The 19423-nt window shown below is 33.6% G+C and overlaps 1 protein-coding gene across 2 annotated transcripts in view; it reads right to left on the bottom strand.

Moving 5' to 3' along the window:
- The window catches only part of LOC100788022 (nuclear-pore anchor), a 33334-nt gene extending 18003 nt beyond the window's left edge, over nt 1-15331 (bottom strand). Inside the window, exons 1-20 of one of the 2 annotated variants that reach the window (XM_026129635.2) lie at nt 14933-15331; nt 14671-14817; nt 14115-14213; nt 13647-13775; nt 13439-13531; nt 13283-13348; nt 10663-10752; nt 10476-10553; nt 10078-10187; nt 7646-7769; nt 7459-7551; nt 5704-5752; nt 5107-5210; nt 4962-5030; nt 4501-4641; nt 4311-4415; nt 4101-4214; nt 3629-3707; nt 675-727; nt 167-240 (exon numbers count right to left, since the gene is read on the bottom strand). In XM_026129635.2, the coding sequence (XP_025985420.1) occupies nt 167-240; nt 675-727; nt 3629-3707; nt 4101-4214; nt 4311-4415; nt 4501-4641; nt 4962-5030; nt 5107-5210; nt 5704-5752; nt 7459-7551; nt 7646-7769; nt 10078-10187; nt 10476-10553; nt 10663-10752; nt 13283-13348; nt 13439-13531; nt 13647-13775; nt 14115-14213; nt 14671-14817; nt 14933-15238 (2123 nt within the window). In that variant the 5' untranslated portion in view covers nt 15239-15331. The remainder of the gene's footprint in view (nt 1-166; nt 241-674; nt 728-3628; nt 3708-4100; nt 4215-4310; nt 4416-4500; nt 4642-4961; nt 5031-5106; nt 5211-5703; nt 5753-7458; nt 7552-7645; nt 7770-10077; nt 10188-10475; nt 10554-10662; nt 10753-13282; nt 13349-13438; nt 13532-13646; nt 13776-14114; nt 14214-14670; nt 14818-14932) is intronic. The other variant, XM_006585324.4, reaches the window with a different exon arrangement.
- Nucleotides 15332-19423: the final 4092 nt, after the last annotated feature.

Below are 19423 nucleotides of genomic sequence, written 5' to 3' on the forward strand. Positions count from 1 at the left end.
TTAGACACAATAAATTAATACATGACAGCAGATAAAAAAAAAAAAAAGCAGAGTGGTAGTATTTATAAGAAATCCAGACTTACTAAAAGCAACCATGTTTCTAAGAAAAAATTATGAACATTTATGTCATATTTTTCTGAAAATATAGCAAATTTGAAACCTTTACCTAGACTTCGCTAAATCATCCTCAAGGCATCTCACACGCTCAGCAGCTTTTTCAAGGGACTTCTTAGCAGCCTCCTATAATAATGAAAACAACACACAATATAAGTGCTAGATAAAGAACCTTTCATGAGAATTCACCGAATAATTAAAGCTTATAGGAGAGTTGGTTCATTACATGATGTCAAAGCAGAAAGAAAATTAATGGGCTACAATACAATAATGTCAAGCAGTATAACACGATTTAATGTCAAGCAGTACAACAAGATTAGGCAATAATTTTAGATCCAAGTAATGACCAAATCAACTTTACATTATTAACACAACCTTATATTCTTCACAATATAAAAGTGTAATTTCAGCACAAAGAATAAGAGACCTATGTATTCTGCACACTTCAAGCCCAAAGAGCACAATAAAACCATTCATAATTTTCTTGACAAAGGTGATCCTTGACAAGAAGTATGAGATTAGAAGTAATTTTCTCAAAAGTGTCCCAACATTATCTTTACCTGTGAACTTTCAATTGAAGTCTTAAGGTTGTTTCTTCCAACTTCCGCAACAGCTGAAAAATCCAGAATCAATAAAATATAAGATGCCAACAGAGTATAAGGGGAAGACACCTGTCTGACAATAATCAAGCAAAGAACCAAAGCTAATCTACACTAGCTTACAGATCTAAAGATCCATTAAGAAATCATTATTCAATTCATATCAGCATTTTTCACAATACAACAAAAAATACTTATGAAAACAAGCACAACCGATCAACAACAATATCCTTATCCCACTAGAAAGGCAGCTACATGGATTACACAATGTCATTACACTTGGTTCAAAATAAAATTCTAACTCCGCCTGTGGTCTCATAGCTTGTGCTAGGTCCTCAATAGCCAACCAAAAACTAGCTGAAAGCCCAAACATGGATCACACAAGGACAACCAATTGAGCATGCAAAAAACTAAATCAATGTAATTGCATTACACACATTTCTCTGCCAACACACAAGCATAACCAACATGCAAAGATACAAAGAATTTTCAAGTAATTGACCAGTAAGTTAAAGCAGAACCTGTAAGCACTTCATTATAGCCACACACACACAAAGAAAAAAGACACAGGAGGAATCATACATCACACATTCATTAGAGTTTATATCCAAGTGACCAGGATTATCTCTAAAATTTGAACCCAGAAGGCATTTTAAAGTTTTAATGTTTTTATGCTGAAGGTAGAATGTATGCATGCCTGTGTATGCTTTCATTGGATTATTAAAATAAAAAATTCTCACAGAAAGTCCATACCATATCAATGATAAAGTAAATTTATTAATTCAATTTCTATATGATCATAAGCCATTTTTTTCTTGCTTTATACTTGCATTCTTTTATACCATACAAAATATAAAATTTTAAATGTTTACATATACCTTACAAGGAAAAGGAATTCATTAAATAGTTGAGAACCAGATAAGATAAGGTAGAGCAGCATTTTACTCCCTTCTCAATGTCTTACACAAAATGTCCAAGGGACCTCAAGTGGGATGAATAGGTCTTTTGTTGCTATTTCTCTATTTCTACTTTATTTTTACTCAGACTTTCTATGCTACCCAAATCTAACTTCTTTGAGAGACTAACTATTAGAGGATTGTATAGAGAGCTGCAGTATTCAACTGCACTCTCATTAAAGTGAAGATAGTTAGGATTAGAGTTAGTTCTCTACCTGACTTAATTAGTAAGTTAGTTATTGACAGCTGTCATAACTAACTATCCTAGTCTATATATACTCTTGTAACTCAAAGTTCAGTGCCAATAACAATTACAATTTCTTGATTCTCAAGTTTTCTCTCTTTTAGATTTCATCCTTTATCTTCTTTCTGTTCTGTTAAGAACTCTATTATGGTATCCAAAGCTTGGTGAGATCTTCAATGGCATCTCAACAAAATGCGTTTCTTTCCTCTTTCTCATTTCCTCACTCAATTGCACACAAGCTCAATGATTCAACCTTCCTTCTCTAGCGACAACAGGTTGAGCCAGTTATCAAGTTTGACCGCCTTCAGCGATTCGTCGCAAATCCACAAATTCCGCTACGCTTTCTTTCTAAAGATGATTGTGAAGCTGGAATTGAAAGCCCAGCATAGAAGTTTGGGAGCAACAAGACCAAGTGCTTCTCACATGGCTTCAATCGACACTTTCTACGTCAATTTTATCTTGTGTTCTTAGGATGCACACACTACTATGAGGTTTAGGAGAGAATTCATGAGTATTTTCACAAGCAAACGTGATATGAACTCAACTTCGAGCCACGGCTCTTAAAGGTAAGTCAATGCGAGAATTCCTGTCGCAGATCGGAGCGATCTTTGATTCGCTTGCCTCAGTCGGATGTCCGATTATGCTTCAGGAGCATGTCGACTCAATTCTTGAACGCCTTTCATCTGACTATCATCCGATCATTGCGATGATCGAACCTCAGCCTACTGAGCAAGTTAAAGCGCTTTTCTTGGCTCTATTACTAACAATAACCAACACTCAAACCCTTGTCAAAATCCTCCTCTTCCTTCAACTTTTCTTAAAACACATCAAACACAAAACCCTTGGTACATTCATAGCACCAACACATTTATGACTCATGCTGATCATGGCAAAGCCTCTTGATGTTTATCTATATCCAATAACTATTTGATATAGCCATTTGCTTCCTTTGATTCAACATGAAACCCCAATCATTACCCATTAAAATCCATAACTTTCTGTTGTCCCACATCATAATGCCTTCAAAGAAGAAATATGTTAAACCTCAAACTAGGTCAGTCCAATGATCCATCTACAAGACCTCTAGACATTGAAATACTGATGAGTATTAAATGCAGTTAGTGTTAACAAGAGTTGTTGAAATATTTTTTTGATAAAACTTTACCAACGAACAAGGGATGTTACATCACAAGAGCAAACAATATTAAAATGAAATAAAAAAAGGGAACATTGAAGCAGTTAGAGAGAACAAAAGGAAAATATCAAAACAAGACCGCCCTTTTAAATGCCATAGCCAAAACAATATGCAGTCGGGCTTTAGTTTGATTTTCTTTAAGATATCATGGGGTTCAAACATTGAAGCCTATGAAAAGCCCCAACTGCTGAAAATCTGTCAATAGATAAGGCAGAATAATCCTATCTTTTCCCAAGGCTTTTCTGCCTAGTTTTGCATTCTCTATGAAATTTGAACGTACAGAGCTAATTACATTGGATGTGCCCCATCTCAACCTCATTGAAATAAAGATAATTTTGCAAAATATCATTTCTTTTGTGCTGTTTTTTTTTTTGTGGTAGGGGGATTCAAAGCATCATGTTCGTCTCAAACAATATAAACTGTTAACAGACTCTGAAAGCTCCTGTTCTTGTTAAAAATTGATTGCACAAGAGGGGGGGAAGAATAAAAGGAAATGCCAACAAATTAATATTTATGAAACCTGCAAGAGCTTCTGAGGAATGGGTATGAGATAAATGAAGATTATGCTCCTCCTCATATAACCTCTTATACATCGCAACCTACAAAAAGTAGACATCACAAGTACAAATTTAGACACCTGAATAGTATCATAACAAGAGGAATGTTAGTAACCATAACACAATGTTTGACAGACTTTTTTCAACACATGAAATTCACCCAGCAATAAAAAGTTGGTTGGTACCATTTTTCATAATAACAAAAATCAAAATAAAAAATATGACAATTATCAAAGATGTGGAACATTATAACTCAGAGCATTCTGATCAACAGTAAAAACCTGAGTCATTACAGTTACCATTCTATGGGTCTGGTGTTTTAATCCCACAGGGACCTTAAGGTAATTTCCTCCTATCTCAAACAAAACCCAGGTCCCCTCCCCCAAGTCGCAGATCTTGAACTAGAAACAAAAACATTATGTTATATAGAATTACAGATGCATGAAGCGCTTCAATCATGTGGCCTTGCTCTTCTGCTCTCTGCAGAACAGCTGCAACTTTTGAAGCAGATTCTTCAGTATGCTTTTTGAGTTCCATTTCAAGCTTCTCCTACAATTAACAGGACAGGAACAACCAAATACTTCAGGTTGAGGGTCTTTGCAGGCTTATGTATAAGGATAGCAAAAGATTTTTTCTCCGACAAACCTTGAATTCCACCTCCTGATTTTCAATATGGCCAGAAATGCTACGTACAAGGCTTCTAAGTTGAACATTCTGCTCAACTAGTCCGTTGATGTCCTTGAAGGTCAACTACATCCCAAATTTCAATTGAACACATTTAACAATGAAACAGACAAGTTCAAGAAGAGACAAAATAAATCCAAAAACAACTTACGAGGTGCTCGGATATGACATGTTCAGCTTCAGTCTCTGTACTTGTCCTTGAAACAATATTTGAAGCATCATCAACAATATCATATCCCATTGAGCCACAACGAAGTTGTATGTCTCGGCATTCCTTCAGAAGTACTGTCACCTGTAAAGAATCAATTTTCAATTAATAAGGAACCATAATCAAGGCAATGAAGATGCAATCATGACCTTGAGGAGTATAATACAGTAAGACAAATTAAGTGCAACCAGTGAGAATTTTTTGGTAATAAAATTACTTCTTAAACTAAAAAGTGTTGGGTTCTAAACAAGCACTAAAAATAATCATTTACTTGAGGCTTGTTAGAGTTAAAATTTATAAACAGTATAGTGTATTTCTGCTAACACAAGATGTTAAGCTATTAGAAGCTATCTGCTATGATTCCATTACAATGTTACATAATAAAAAATTGTGTTTCTGTTTACCTGTTTTCGAAGGTCATCAGTTTCTTTCTGGACAAGATTATAATCCCGTTCATGCCTTTTCAGATCAGCCTGCAAGAGATACACCTAAGCAAATCCACATGTAAGCAAAAATAAAGGTAGTGAAACTGTATTTTATGTTTTAAACCTTCAGTTCCTGGATGGTTTTCTCTAAGTTGGAATTTTCATTCAGGGATTTTCGCAATTTTTGGTTCATCAAGGAGTATGAGTCAGCCATTTTTTCATGTTCCACTGCAAGCACAACATTATATCTATTTCAGTGAAAAACTACGGCATCAATGATAAACAAACAATGCAAATTGACCATGCTAGCATAGCTTTTCCTCTACAGTGAAATCAAGCACAAGTGATTCCTGCTTGAAAAATCATCATATTGAAACATGAAAATTCACACAGCCAGTTTAAAATTCAAAATGAATTATCAAATCCTTGTGTATTTTCCCAAAGCAGTGCAAAATGAAATCTTTAAATAACAAGACTACCACCGCCAACATGACAACAAACAGGAGCAAGGACAAAAATAGCGAACACCCACTATTGGTTCATTCATCATATTAGATATATAATCAAAGAAACGAAGCAGTACAATTGAGATGCAGATCTACATTCTGTCTTCTAGTTAAACTTTAAGGAGAGCAATGTAGGATTGGGATTTAATGACTTTGTGTTCTCTAAGTTTACAGCATATTTAATAAACACCAACTCAATCCAACAGAAGATATACCTCTTTCATCTATAATTGCTTCCGCTTTCTCCTCTAACTCGTATAGAACCTGAAAAGGTCAATAAAATAACATTGTATCATCTTTAGCATAATAGACACAGAAAACATGTGTGTGTATTATTAAATCATACTGTTATGTATTGGGAAGCACCCAAATCCCACATCGGCAAGAGATAAGGCCAATATAGAGTATATAAGTGGGGGACAACCCTCACCCTTTGAGCTAGCTTTTGAGGTTGGGTTAAGTTCAAACCCACATTCTAAGTTGATATCAGAGTCTATTCTCAAAAGGTCATCCACCATGTTGTCCACGCATCAAGCCCAAAAGTGTTGGATGTGAGGGGTGTATTGGAAAAAATTCAAGTCCCACATTGGCAGGAGATAGTGCCAAGCTATATAATATATAAGTGGAGGCCAACCCTCACTCTATGAGTTAGCTTTTGGGGTTGAGTTAGGCCCAAACCCATATTTCACGATGGTATCAGAGCCTATCCTAGATCCATTTAAAGGGTAACTCACCATGTTATCCACGCACCAAGTCCAAAAGTGTTGGGAGTGAGTGGGTATATTGGAAAAAACCCAACTCCCACATTGGCTAGAGATAGTACCAAGATAGTATATAAGTGGAGGGAAACCCTCACCCTATGAGCTAGCTCTTAGGATTGAGTTAGGTCCAAATTCACATTCTAAGATGGTATCAGAGCCTAGATCCATTCAAAGGGTCACCCACCATATTATCCACACACCAAGTCCAAAAGTGTTGGGTGTGAGAGGGTGTATTGGGAAAAACATAAGTCTCACATTGGCTAGAGATAATGTCAAGATAAAGTATATAAGTGGAGGGCAATTCTTAACGTATGAGCTAACTTTTGGGGTTGAGTTAGGTCCAAATTCACATTCTAAGATGGTATCAAAGTCTATCCTAGATCCATTCAAAAGGTCACCCACCATGTTATCCACGCATTAAGCCCAAAAAGTGTTGGATGTGGGGGTATATTGAGAAACACCCAAGTCCCACATCAGCTAGAGATAAGGCCAATATAGAATATATAAGTGAGGGGCAACCCTCACCTTTTGAGCTAACTTTTAGGGTTAAGTCCAAACTCATTCTAAGATTATGGAAATGGAAATCGAAAATATCATAGTTAGTGACAAACGATAGTATAAACGAATGCCCTGGAAAAAAAACTTTGTATTAAAATGAATATAGTTTGTCATTCATAAAACATAACCTTTAAACTCAAGCATACCAAAACACAGTTGCAGGGTAGAGCTGTAGTAAATCAATTCATCGCAAAATCAAAGCAAATATATGCCAAAAGGAAAAAAAAAACAAACAACTAAATTATACTCTGGGTGTGTCACAAACATTCTTCAAACCATTTTTACCCAACCAAAGCAAAAAAAATAATAGTAAGAGTTGGCACCATTACTTGGTCCTCCAAAAATAAAAGTATCATTACTCATTAGTTTGGTCTTCCATGGATAAATACATCAAAAAGGCCATTTCATGCAAATTCTTCTCATCAAATAGGATCTTTTTGGGAGACAAAATGGATCTTGTTACATGCTTGCATACAAATGATATGCCAGATAATAATTCATATCATTACAGCCACCCATTCCTTGCCATTGCTCTTTGTTGTCCATTTTACAAATTAGTACCAGATAGACAAGACAAAACATTAAAGAAATTATTTGCCATATTAGTCTTTTGAGGTTATACAAAAAAAAGATACGCCAGGTCAATCATACCCGTTGCAGTACTGCTTCTGACTCCTTCCTTCCCAATTGTTCGTGCCTCAATGCATCAATTGCCTCTTGATATTTTGCATACATTTTGGCCAACTTCAACAAATAGACATGCATGGTAAGAAGATCTAATTGTGTAAATCAAATAAAAAATGGTGCCAGTATTAAAAGTAAAACTTTAATAACTCACACTCCACCCATCTCGCAGAAGTGAAGCAGCCAATGCAGTTCCAGAAACTCCAACAGGAATTCTTGGGACTAGTAGCAAGCTATTTTCCTCAACCATGGTATCAGCTTCAATTGGTTCCATCCACCTTTAAGAACAAAACAAATTACTAAGAAAAAAATTATAGGAGCAAACAATGGCCTTTATGTTATCTCCTAATCATTGCCATGATTAGGTATGTTTTCATAACTTAATACATGAAAAAGGTTGGAAGGAAATTCAATTACATATGCTGATTGCTGATTTCACACAAAAATGTCAAAAATGAAAACTGCAATCATCTGACTACTGCCTTCAAGATATATTGGAGTATGTAAATACATAACTGTGTAAACAGTTTTGTTTCATAATTGTAAGGGCAGTTAGCTCTTGCTAACTGCACCCATCTAGTATTAGACCGCAGTGTATATGTTGTAAGAGCTGTGAGTTTTCACTAAACTGCACCCAAGTAGTTACATTCTGTTAGAGGTAGTTAGAGTTAGTTTACATTCTGTTAGAAGTTAGTTAGAGGTAGTTGTGGTTAGTTTCTTAAGTCAGAACTCTTTAAATACCTCTGTTGTATCTAACTCATTGAGTTTTTTCTTCTGAGCAATAATATCAGCTTTATCTTTTTCATTTTCTCTCTCACTTTCACTCAGTTTATCGAAAAAGATAATATTCATTAATTGAGAATTAAAAATGATCACATATTACCATCATTAGTGTCATTGTATTAGTGGACTTGGGCTTGTATTATTGCAAGCCTAGTAGTCATCCCAATTTCTAGTGTTTCAGCCAGCTTTTGCGTGATTTCTATTGTCCAGTGGTTTCTTTTGAAGCCACTGACATTCTTTTTAAATGTTTCTCTTCCTCCTCTTCTCTTCTCAGATGGCATTTCTTCTCCTCCTGCTCTCTGCTCTGTTTAGACAGTGGGTAGTCAGGAATTTCCTTTTGTTTATGCTGGGTTTGGATGGTTAAGTATCAGCTATTTAACTGAGCTTATCTTCCCTCCCTAACGATAGCTTCCAATTAAAATGGGTCGTAGTTACTTCTCTTCTTTTTGGTTGTTTGGCCAGGGGATTTCATTGTGATTCAATGATTATGGTGTCAATGTTTTTGGTCACATTTAAGATGGTTTGTGCTATGCTAACATATAGGGAAAGTTTTTCAGTGGGGTGAAATATGTTATAGTTTCATGAGGCAATTAATAATATTGTGGATTTGTTGTTTGAAAGATTACTTTGGATACTAAGCACGAGAAAGATCAAAAACTCCAAAAATTGTCGCATTTGTTTGGGATGTGATAAGAAAAAGCTAGGAGCTAGATGGATGTCAGAGATATAATTAGTTAGCATGACAAGAACATTGCCAAGATTAGTATTTCAAGGGAAGTACTAGGTGTTATGCTGTCTTGAAATGTGATGGGGTTCTTTGCTTTAGTATATGAATATGGATTTGCTAGTTGCTATTAGTAAATGGTTGTGTTTTGGCTTCAGGGCAACTGTTAAAATATTAGGGTTATCAGAATTATTGTTAAAAAAACCCTGGCTTGTACCAGTAGACTACTTAACAGTTGACCCAATCATTATTAGTACAATAGAACTACCAGGTTAAGGTATTGTAACACGTTACATCTAACCAGTAACCATCTGTCTTCTTCATCCCTAACTCTAAGCATAATATACTCCTATATTATAAACTTAGAGAGTGAGGTTCTCACTCTTCCAACTCTCTCAAATTCAATTAACTCATTTTTTTTATTCTCTCTTCCCTCATTAATTCATTGAAAGAATATAATAAAGTGATTTCAATTTATATAATTAAATGAATTGTATATAAAAAATATTTAATTCGTGCATTTGGAAGGGTTAAAATGCTAGTTCTCAACAAAAACAATTTAATGTGAACATTTTCATTTAGTAATATCTATTCATCACCCCCTAAAATAAAAAGAATATCCTTCATAATGAGGATACAACAAAAGATGCAACAATTAAGAAACTCATGATTTTCACTCTACCATCCAACTGCAACACCTCAGCCAATCACATTCTAACACTATAAAGTACAAACTAGCATGATCATGCTCATTGCTCAGTGTTGTCATTAATGGATACCATGACAATTACACAGCACCACATCATAATACCTCCGTGGCCAAGTAACTTAAATTAGGTAGCTGTGACAACTTCCAAAGTGGAAGAGGCAGATTTTTACATATTTCATCCTTTTTCCTCAACCAAAAATGAGTACTAGATTTTTATTAGTATAAAAGACATTTATCCACATAATAATACTGCATTTCCGGGGCTTGATATTTTCAACAGTTTATGCTATGAGAAGGACACAAGTTGAACATGGGAAAATGAATAAAATCAAATAATTGAAAAGAGCAAAAAAAGTAATGAAAGACATACGGTTCAGTAGCAAAACTGCTAAGAGGAAGATTATTCACTCCATCAGTCTTCTTCCTTGTCTCAATTTCAGCTTCACACTTCTCAAGCTTTTCTTTTAAATCAGTGGCCTCCTACAAGTTCACAAATAGGCATAAGGTATGGCTATTAGTATATTCAAGCACATGGTAGAAATCTGCCCTCCAATAATGAGAGCACCAGCAACCCAATGTCACCCAAGTATTCATCAACTCCAAGCATTACCATTGTTGTAACCTAAAACATTTAGCAACTACAAACCCATACTATTTTTTTTACGTAGCAAGTCAATTATTATTTCTTCCAAAATAACTAGGTTCATATAAGAGGGAAAACCCAACAAACACTGCAGAGTAACACACAACTGAGGAAGAATAGAATACCTTTTCAACTTGTTTTCTGGCAGATAATTCCTTCTCAAGTTTCTCTTTATAATCATCTTCAACTTGCTTTAGGCGTGACTGTTTACACCCAAGTAACATTTAAAAATCAAAAATCAAGCATTCTAGTTTTTAGTTTGACTAATTCCATATCCAACCATCAAATAGAGCAATAGCAAACTAAATTCACCTCTATTGCTTTTATCACACCCTCTAGGTCTGCTGCTTTTTTTGACCATTCCTCGGAACTCTCTTTATATAGCTCATTAAGCTTATTAACCTAAAAATGCGACATATTCAAATTCAAAATACATAATAAAAGACACAAATAAAAAAAATGCTTATTATCTTGAGAAATACATCATTGTTCATAAAGTGTCAAGATAATTTCACTTTACACAGGATATATATCTGTTCCCACAAAAAATGAATTGGGATAGAGTTACTCGGAGGAGGAGGAGGAGAAGAATCACGAGCGGAAACCATAAAAACACATCTAGGGTTCAAACCCTGCTCATTATATGATAATAGGTAATAGGTAATAGGTAATAGATTTCAGATAATAGTTGAGACTTGAGAGAACTATTCGTGTTCAATGCAAAATTGTTATTCAACTAAACTGATTTAGAGTTACGCAAAGTATATTTAATAGATCAGTTCGAACCTAAACACTAACAGACTAACAGGCTCTAACTACCTGCTAGAGATTACAGCTGGCAAAAAATAAAGTCCAGATATGCTAATGTAATGGACAGCATTGTTGCATTCCAAGTTTTTCGAGCACTATCATGTCTCCCCTACATAGATTTCTTAGTATTGAGGGATCTATTTGTCCTCACCATAGTTGTACTCCATCCCTCCTGTCTCTATTTATTTTGCTATCAAAATATAGTGATTATAGACTATTTAGCATCCTTAAAATGTAATGCCAAAAGAAAAAAATAGCCAATAATTTTATTACAAGATGTGTGAGGGCGAGCCCTGGTGCAGCGGTAAAGTTGTGTCTTGGTGACTTGTTGGTCATGGGTTCGAATCCGGAAACAGCCTCTTTGCATATGCAAGGGTAAGGCTGCGTACAACATCCCTCCCCCATACCTTCGCATAGCGAAGAGCCTCTGGGCAATGGGGTACGTAGTTTTTTTAATTTTATTACAAGATGTTCATTCAATTCCCTATTAAACAATTCTATACTCCAAGGCTCATCGAGTCCCTCATTAATCAGCTCATTCAGCTGCAAAGCAACTTTTAAAGAATTGGACTATTTCCTTGGGATTGAAGTAGAGCACTTTGTTGATGGGCTTTACTCCTAACTCAGTCTAAATATATTAGAGAAGGCTAACATGGCAGAAGACAAGTGCATTTCCTTCCCCATGGTTGGAAGTTAAAAGTTGTCAAGACAGAGGGCAAACTACTCATTGAACAGAACAATTATTGGATCATTGCATTATGCTACTATTACTCCTTCTAAGCTTTCCTTCTCTGTCAACAAAGTGTTTCAATTTATGTAAGCACCTTTGGAGTCTCACTGGACAGCAGTCAAATGCATATTGCATTATCAAAAGGGTATTATGAATCATGGCCTACATGCTAACTAGCATCATCAGCAATTCCTGTACAGCTCACTGCATTTTCTAATGCAGATTGGGCTTCTAATCCTGATGATAGGAGATCAACATGAGGGTCCTGCATCTTTTTTGGCCTCAACTCCCAAGGACCCCAACCTCATCTCTTGGTGATCTCAAAAACAAATAGTTCAGGAGCTTGAAGATTCAGCACCGGCCTTTTGACCAAGGCTCTCTCTCCCACTCAATTTCAAATGTTAATAGACAAGCTGCAGGTGTCAGTTCTTCAGACCCTTGCTCAGACACCTCCAGCTGGGGGGGGCAGCATGTTTACAGTATTTGCACAGGGTAATATTCTGAGCACAATTGTACTGTATAGGACTGTTAGGATTATGTTAGTGTTCCATTACAACTGAACCCTCAGAATCTCGTATCAATATCTGTTGTATGATTGTGTCCCATCAGTTCGATAATATAATGTATATTTTTTTCATTCTCAAAAACCCTATCACCATTTTCTGAATCTTAATAAGGGAGGTGGGATTGATGAATACCTCAAATGCTACTTATTCTGTGATTGTGACTGGTGAGCCATGTCTAGGTTTCAAGGACAGGTGGAGATGGGCAAGGAGACCAGCATTGCCTTTATTGTTCACATTAGTTTTAGTGGTTGCAAAGCCAAATAGTTATGGCAGAACAAATCATGAAGCAGCTAGCCTCAAAAGCACTATGATAGAAACAATGAGACCTCCAAAATTTACTGAGAAGTTAGAAGTATGATTGTAGTTTAACTTCTCTCCTTTCCATCCTAAAGGATTATATTTGCTATGGCATACGATTATGGAAAGTTACATTTTAGCCGCATGCTAAAAATCTTAAAGTGCATGTTGGTTTCCAGTTAAAAATCCCCAAATGGATGTTCTCACATAAGCAAGAAAATGTTTTTTTCTCATGAAACAGAGCTTTAGAATTCATGTTTCTCTGTTCAACATTTAAATTTACACAAAAGCACACTAGATTCCAAGCATTGTAATGTTAATACCTATTTAAATTTACAATCAAGGTTATTCTTCCTTTCCATCAACTCCTTGTTTCCAAATGATTCCACAAATATGCCACAAAAGTATACTCAACAGCAATGAACCTATCTCCAATGCCTAAACTATCTTAGAGCCATATCAAGAAAGAACATATGGATATTTTTGGGGATGAGGGATCATGCATGCCAAAGGTTGTCATAACACTCACAGTGGAAAGTTCAGCAGATAATTGTTCTTCGTTCGCTGCAGCAACATCTTTAGCAGAAATTAATTCCTAAAAAGGCATTAAAAAAAATGAATCAGGCATGTTTCAAGATAAAAGAAATTCATGCATCACATTTTAAGATAATGTTCCATGTTCAACCTCCTGCACAGATTTAAGCTTAATTTCAAGCTCCCTCACTCTATCCTCATTCCACAGTAGAGATTTAGAACTTTCACCAAACTGCCTCTGCATCTGAAAGCATTGGCAACCACTCAAATATCATCAAAGCAAAGAGAATAAAAGTATAAAACAAATTATAATTCAAAACGAGAAAGTCATTTTCAATTACAATATCAAACTAGCTTACATCTGCAAGTTTGGAGGTCATATCAGCTTCAAATTCAGTGTGCTTTCTGCGCAGCTCAAAAACAATGTTAACTTTAGCATTCAACTCCTCGTTGAGCCACGAATTCTGCCTCTCAACAATCTCCTTCTCCTGCTCACGCAAATTATTCGGTTACCGTGAAAGGAACATTCAAGTTTTCACTCCAGATAAAACAAGAAAAAGTCTAGTCCACAATAAGAGCAATAAATGTTCAGACACATTTTGCCAATTCAGAAAACAGCAAATCAGACCAGCCCCCTCGAAAATATCCGAGTCACAGTTATATATAACATATAATATGCCACAACTATGATCCATTCATAAATGAGTCATTTAGAACAGTCAGTCAGTGAAGGAATCCAGTACCACTAGTAATCTGCTCAGCCATAAAAATTAAAAGGAAAATCAAAGGAAAGAAGTTACAATAAAAGCAAGCCATAAAGAAAAGACCTGTTCAAAGCGAGTGCAAGCAGCCCGGCACAGTGCCAATTCTGCCTCAACTTCACTCAACCGTGCCTCCTTATGAGCAGCATTTTCACTTAAACGAACCTTCAATACCACCATTGAAACACAACAAAGCACATCAATACCGTTACAACAAAACACATCACCTAAGCAACCAAACCAACACCCAAGATTTTAAATTGAAGTCGCCATGGTTTCCAATTGCAGTTGCAGTTGTTTTTGTGGTTTCATTGCAAATTCGCAATCCTAACATTGCGGGAAAAAGCGGCCATCAGCCGCAATTGCAGTCGCAGTTGAGTCAAAAAAACCTTAACATTGCCGCCACAATTGTGGTTGCAGACCACAATTTAAAACCATGGCAGTTGCAATAGCTGTTTTGTCTTGTTCCTCGATAGTGGGAAATTGCAAACAAATGCAGCCGATATATGGCCATAATTGCGGTGGCAAACACTCCAAAAACCTTGACATTGCCACCACGAACCGCGGATTGATTTTTAAAACCTTGCTAACACCAAAATACCAAAAATACAGAGAAACTCACAATCTTATCAAGATAACTCTTCATGGTTGCATTCTTCTCACTTAGCTCCAAATCCTTCTGCTCGTTCAACTCAAGCAACTGCCTCTTCGACTTGTGCAACTCCGCCACCTCCGTCCTCAACCGCTCTATCTCCCTATCTTTCTCAACCTAACAAAACAAAAACCAAAAAAAATCAAAAAATTAAAAAAAAAATCACAACAACAATAATAATAACAATATCAACGAGCAAATGAGAGAAACGTTTCGTTTAAACGGTTCGTACCGCTTCCAATTTGATTCGGTGGTTCTGCGATTGCACCTCGTCGATTTCGCGGAGGCGCTGATCGAGAGAGGATTGAAGTTCGGCGATGTTCGACTCGAGTTTGGAGAACTCGGCGGTGAGGGAGAGATACTTCTGCTCGATGAGAAGGCAGTTCTGCTCGGCGTTGATGTCGGCGGCGTGGGCCTTGGAGCGGACGGTGTCGAGCTCGTTGAAGAGGCCGCGGATGAAGGCGTCGGCCTTCGCGGCCACGGCAGAGCCGTCACCGGAGCACCACGCGAACTCCTCGTCGGAGAGGAAGAGAGGCATCGCGTGTGCCCTAATCGGAGAGAGTTCGAAAGGGATAGTGAAAGAAAAAAAAAAAGGAAGGAGAGAGTGTAAAGGTGAAATGGAAAAGAGGGAAGTGATAAATTTGAAGAGGAAACGTAAAAAAAAATAAAAAATAGAGAGAGGGAGAGAGAGGTGAAAATCGGTAGTTTATTTGTGGATTCCTAGGATATATATATATATATATATATATTAATCAAAAATTATTTACGTGTGGATCAATGTAATATGAATTTTTTAAAATTACTAGAATATAGATTATTTGATTACTTATTTATTGATATTCAATTTTAATAAAATTTGACACAAATAATTTTGGTAATATAAAGATATAATAAAACAGGTGGATCAATATAAATTATATTTTATATCAAGTTATCAATAAGTTTAATAGTTGTTAAAGATACAGTTGTGTAACTTTGATTATTATTTTAATAATTTTTAATTGAATAATATTTTTTCAAAATCCACCGCTCGATTGATAGTTATAATTATGTTCACATAGATCATATATACAAAATGTAATATTAATCCAAAATTATTAATTACATATAGATTATAATCAACCTAATCATTTTTTTTCAAAATATATTAAAATACAGATCATTTAATTACCTATTTATTAATGTTGAATTTTGATAAAATTTGATATGAATAATTTTAGTAATATATAAATATAACACAATGGCTAGATCAGTAGAAATTATATTTTATATCAAGTTATTAAATGGGTCTAACAATTGTTTAAGTTACCAATGTAATTTGATATTTCCTATATATATATATATATATATATTTTTTATTTCAAAATATTTATATTAGAAAATAAACAAATAATATATGTATTCAAATTCAATCACAAATTAGTAAAAATAAGTTTATTAATTTTTACAATAAATAATTTAAAACTTATACCAATTATAAGATGTTGACTTTTTAAAAACTTTATCAATTATATGTCAATAATTATGATTTTAACTAAAATTATTTGAAAAGTAAAATTACTTGTATATGTTTAGAAATATAAAAATATAGTCTTATTTTAAAAGATTTGGATGAAAAATAATAAATAATGTATGCATTAAAAACGTAAAAGAATGTTATAAATTGATTTTATAATAATATAAGATTATTATTTTTTCTAATAATTACTTTAATATTCATATTCATTTATTATTTATCTATTATAGTTATTATTATCTAATAAAACAATGACTTATATAACATGTAGCATATTTTTAGTACCTTTTTTCCATTTATTTTATTTCACACACCATCTATTTCATTTCTCATGATTCATATGATTTAGCAAGTCTCTCACTTTCAATGAATGCATAAAAATTAACATTATCAATTTGTGAGTCTTTGTTGTCACTTTCCTCTTTTAATGGTATATTTTTTGTCTTAGCCTTACAGTTCATTAGAGGAAAGGGATATTGACTAATTCGGAGTTCGTTAGGAAGTAAGTAAACCCTAAATAGAAAATATTTCTGTCAATGATCGAATTCAAATCATACTCAACAATTTAACCTAAACTTTAGCACATTATCTTGATTTTTTCTATTGTTTTTTTATGAAGAAATTGCCTCACATTTGGAAGATTCACTTGATAGTAAACGATTCTTATGATATTTGATAAAGATCTACAAGTTATCTCTTAGTATATTATCTCTAAGTCAATAATTATATTTTTTTTACTTTTATATTTTTTATTCTTTCTTTTGCTAAAGCTCACGGATTTATTTATAATTTTTATTCTTTTATTATATAACTATCCTTCAACAGGGCAAAGGTTTTGGAAGAAAAAAAAATTCACAAAGAAAGGGACAAAGGTGTTTATGATACGGGGCAAGTTTTCATTGTGTTTGTAATATTTCTTTTATTCTCGTCAAATTTACTTTCATTTTCTTTTGCAACTTTAGAAAGATGGTATATATATAAAGGATATGTGTTTAAGAATTCCATTTTGTAGGTATGTCAAATCTATATTGGTTTTTTTTTTATATCTAACTTTGTTGTGCTATTATCTCTCTTTCTTAATGCCTTTTTTTTAAATTAGTTTATAGTCCTTTAATTTATTATTTAGGTTCAATTTGATCCTGTAATTTTTAAAATTGATTCATTTTTTTTATAAATATATGATTTGTGGTGGTTTAAAAATACTTAGTGGGAGTTTTGAACCACCACAAAGTGTGATTTCATACAATTTGGCCCGGAGGATCAAATTTAGTTGTAAAAAATAGAGGATCAAATTAAACTTGAAAAAAACTAAATGATCAAATTGAATCTAAAAAATAAATTAGAGGACTAACAAATTAATTTAACCTTTTTTTCTCATTTCCATTGATTTATAATAAAGATTTGGCTACCAAGTGATACATAGGGAAGTTTATAATTGCATGCACGCAAATGACTCTTTGTTGTGATAGTCATCATCAAGAAATGTCCATAGTCATGAGAAAAATATGTCAAACTCAAGGCTTACAATAAGTAGCATGGACCCGGTGCCAATTTTGAAGTCACCAAGATTGGCCTTTTTCATTGCAACTATCTTTTAAGATTGGTTGCATCAAATGTTGTCTGATATAATTATGATATGATATAAAATAATGATCTTTCTCATTTAAAGATTATAATGCCACTTCAATTCTTGATATTTGTGGTTTGTAGATCCTTAATTGGAGTAATTAATGGAGAAAGATTGAATACAAAATGTACAAATACAATCGGGAACAAAAAATAAACAAATCCATAAAATTCAATTTTTTATACTCTACTGATATGGTTTGTAGATCATGAGAGCATTGAATTTTCATTCTTGCTACAAAATTCTAATAGCAATGAAGAATTAATTCAAATAACTAAAAATGACCTCAAACATTATAATCTGAAACAAATGATTTGTTTTTTTTTTTTTTGTCTTAAAAAGAAGGATGAATTTTGAAGATGAAAGTCATGAATTTGAATTTTGGTAAGGAGATTTACCCACATTATGCTAAAAAAAATAATTTGATGTCTATTTCATATTTTTCCACTTATCAAAATAACTATTAATAAATTGAGATTTCTTTATCTTTATGTTTTTGTTAATTTATGATTGTTGAAATCTCTCATTAATTGTTTTTTTTAGAAAAAAAACTTTCAACATATATTGCATTCATATTTAATTAAAATGAATTTTCACCTAAAAAACATATTTAATTAAAATGTTCACAAATTTAAAAAAATCATGTGTCGCACGGGTAACCCAATTAGTTAAATTACTAAAAAAACTCTTGTTACTTTTTATTATTAAATAAAAAAATTGTCAAATGGTCACGAGCAAGTTTGATCAAGATGTATAAAATATATGAATATTAAATCAGATCAAAATAATAATGGTTAGTTGTTATATATTTTTATCAAGATCAAAACAATTTTATGGAAACATATTATATGCTAGTATTTAATAATTAACTATTAATGATTTAATGTGTTTTAGGAATTGTAATTATATCACTAGCATCTTACTAAATGAAAATATAGTATAGTAAGTTATTAATTGATATGACAACTATTTTATAAAATGTGAGTTATAATTATACTTCTTTTTAATGTCTTAAGCTAGATAATTAACTTTTTAGCTAATGTACTCATGTTATTTTATATTTTGCTACATTAAGGAAATATACATTTACATTATTATTAATTCTTTTTATAAATTAAAGTATATTGTTTTAAGCTATAGTTACTATAGCAACTTTTATGAGTTTGAATATGAAAACTTATTAATTAAAGTATAGTTAAATTTAAGTTATTATACAAGTGTATGTAAACATACATTAGACAATTTTTTATTCTACTAAGCGACTAGCATGTAGATTTCACATGTAAATCACTTAAGATTTTTTTGCTAGTAGCTCCCACAAATTCCTAACCCACGATGATCTCTAAATCATTCTTCTAAGCATAGTTAGATTGCTACACTTACTCGGTCAACCTGCACAAAGACATATTTACGTCACTTTCTTAAACACAATCAAACCTAATTCTTTCTTAAATTGTTAGAAACTTAAATCTTTTCCCTTATCCCTCTGGACACAGGCATAATATGACCTTTCAATACTTTTAATTCTCATTGCACACATTTGGGTTGGAGAACCCCAAGTGTTCCTTTCTCCTATTTCC

Source organism: Glycine max, chromosome 8 (assembly GCF_000004515.6).
Source record: "Glycine max cultivar Williams 82 chromosome 8, Glycine_max_v4.0, whole genome shotgun sequence".
NCBI lineage: Eukaryota > Viridiplantae > Streptophyta > Magnoliopsida > Fabales > Fabaceae > Glycine > Glycine max.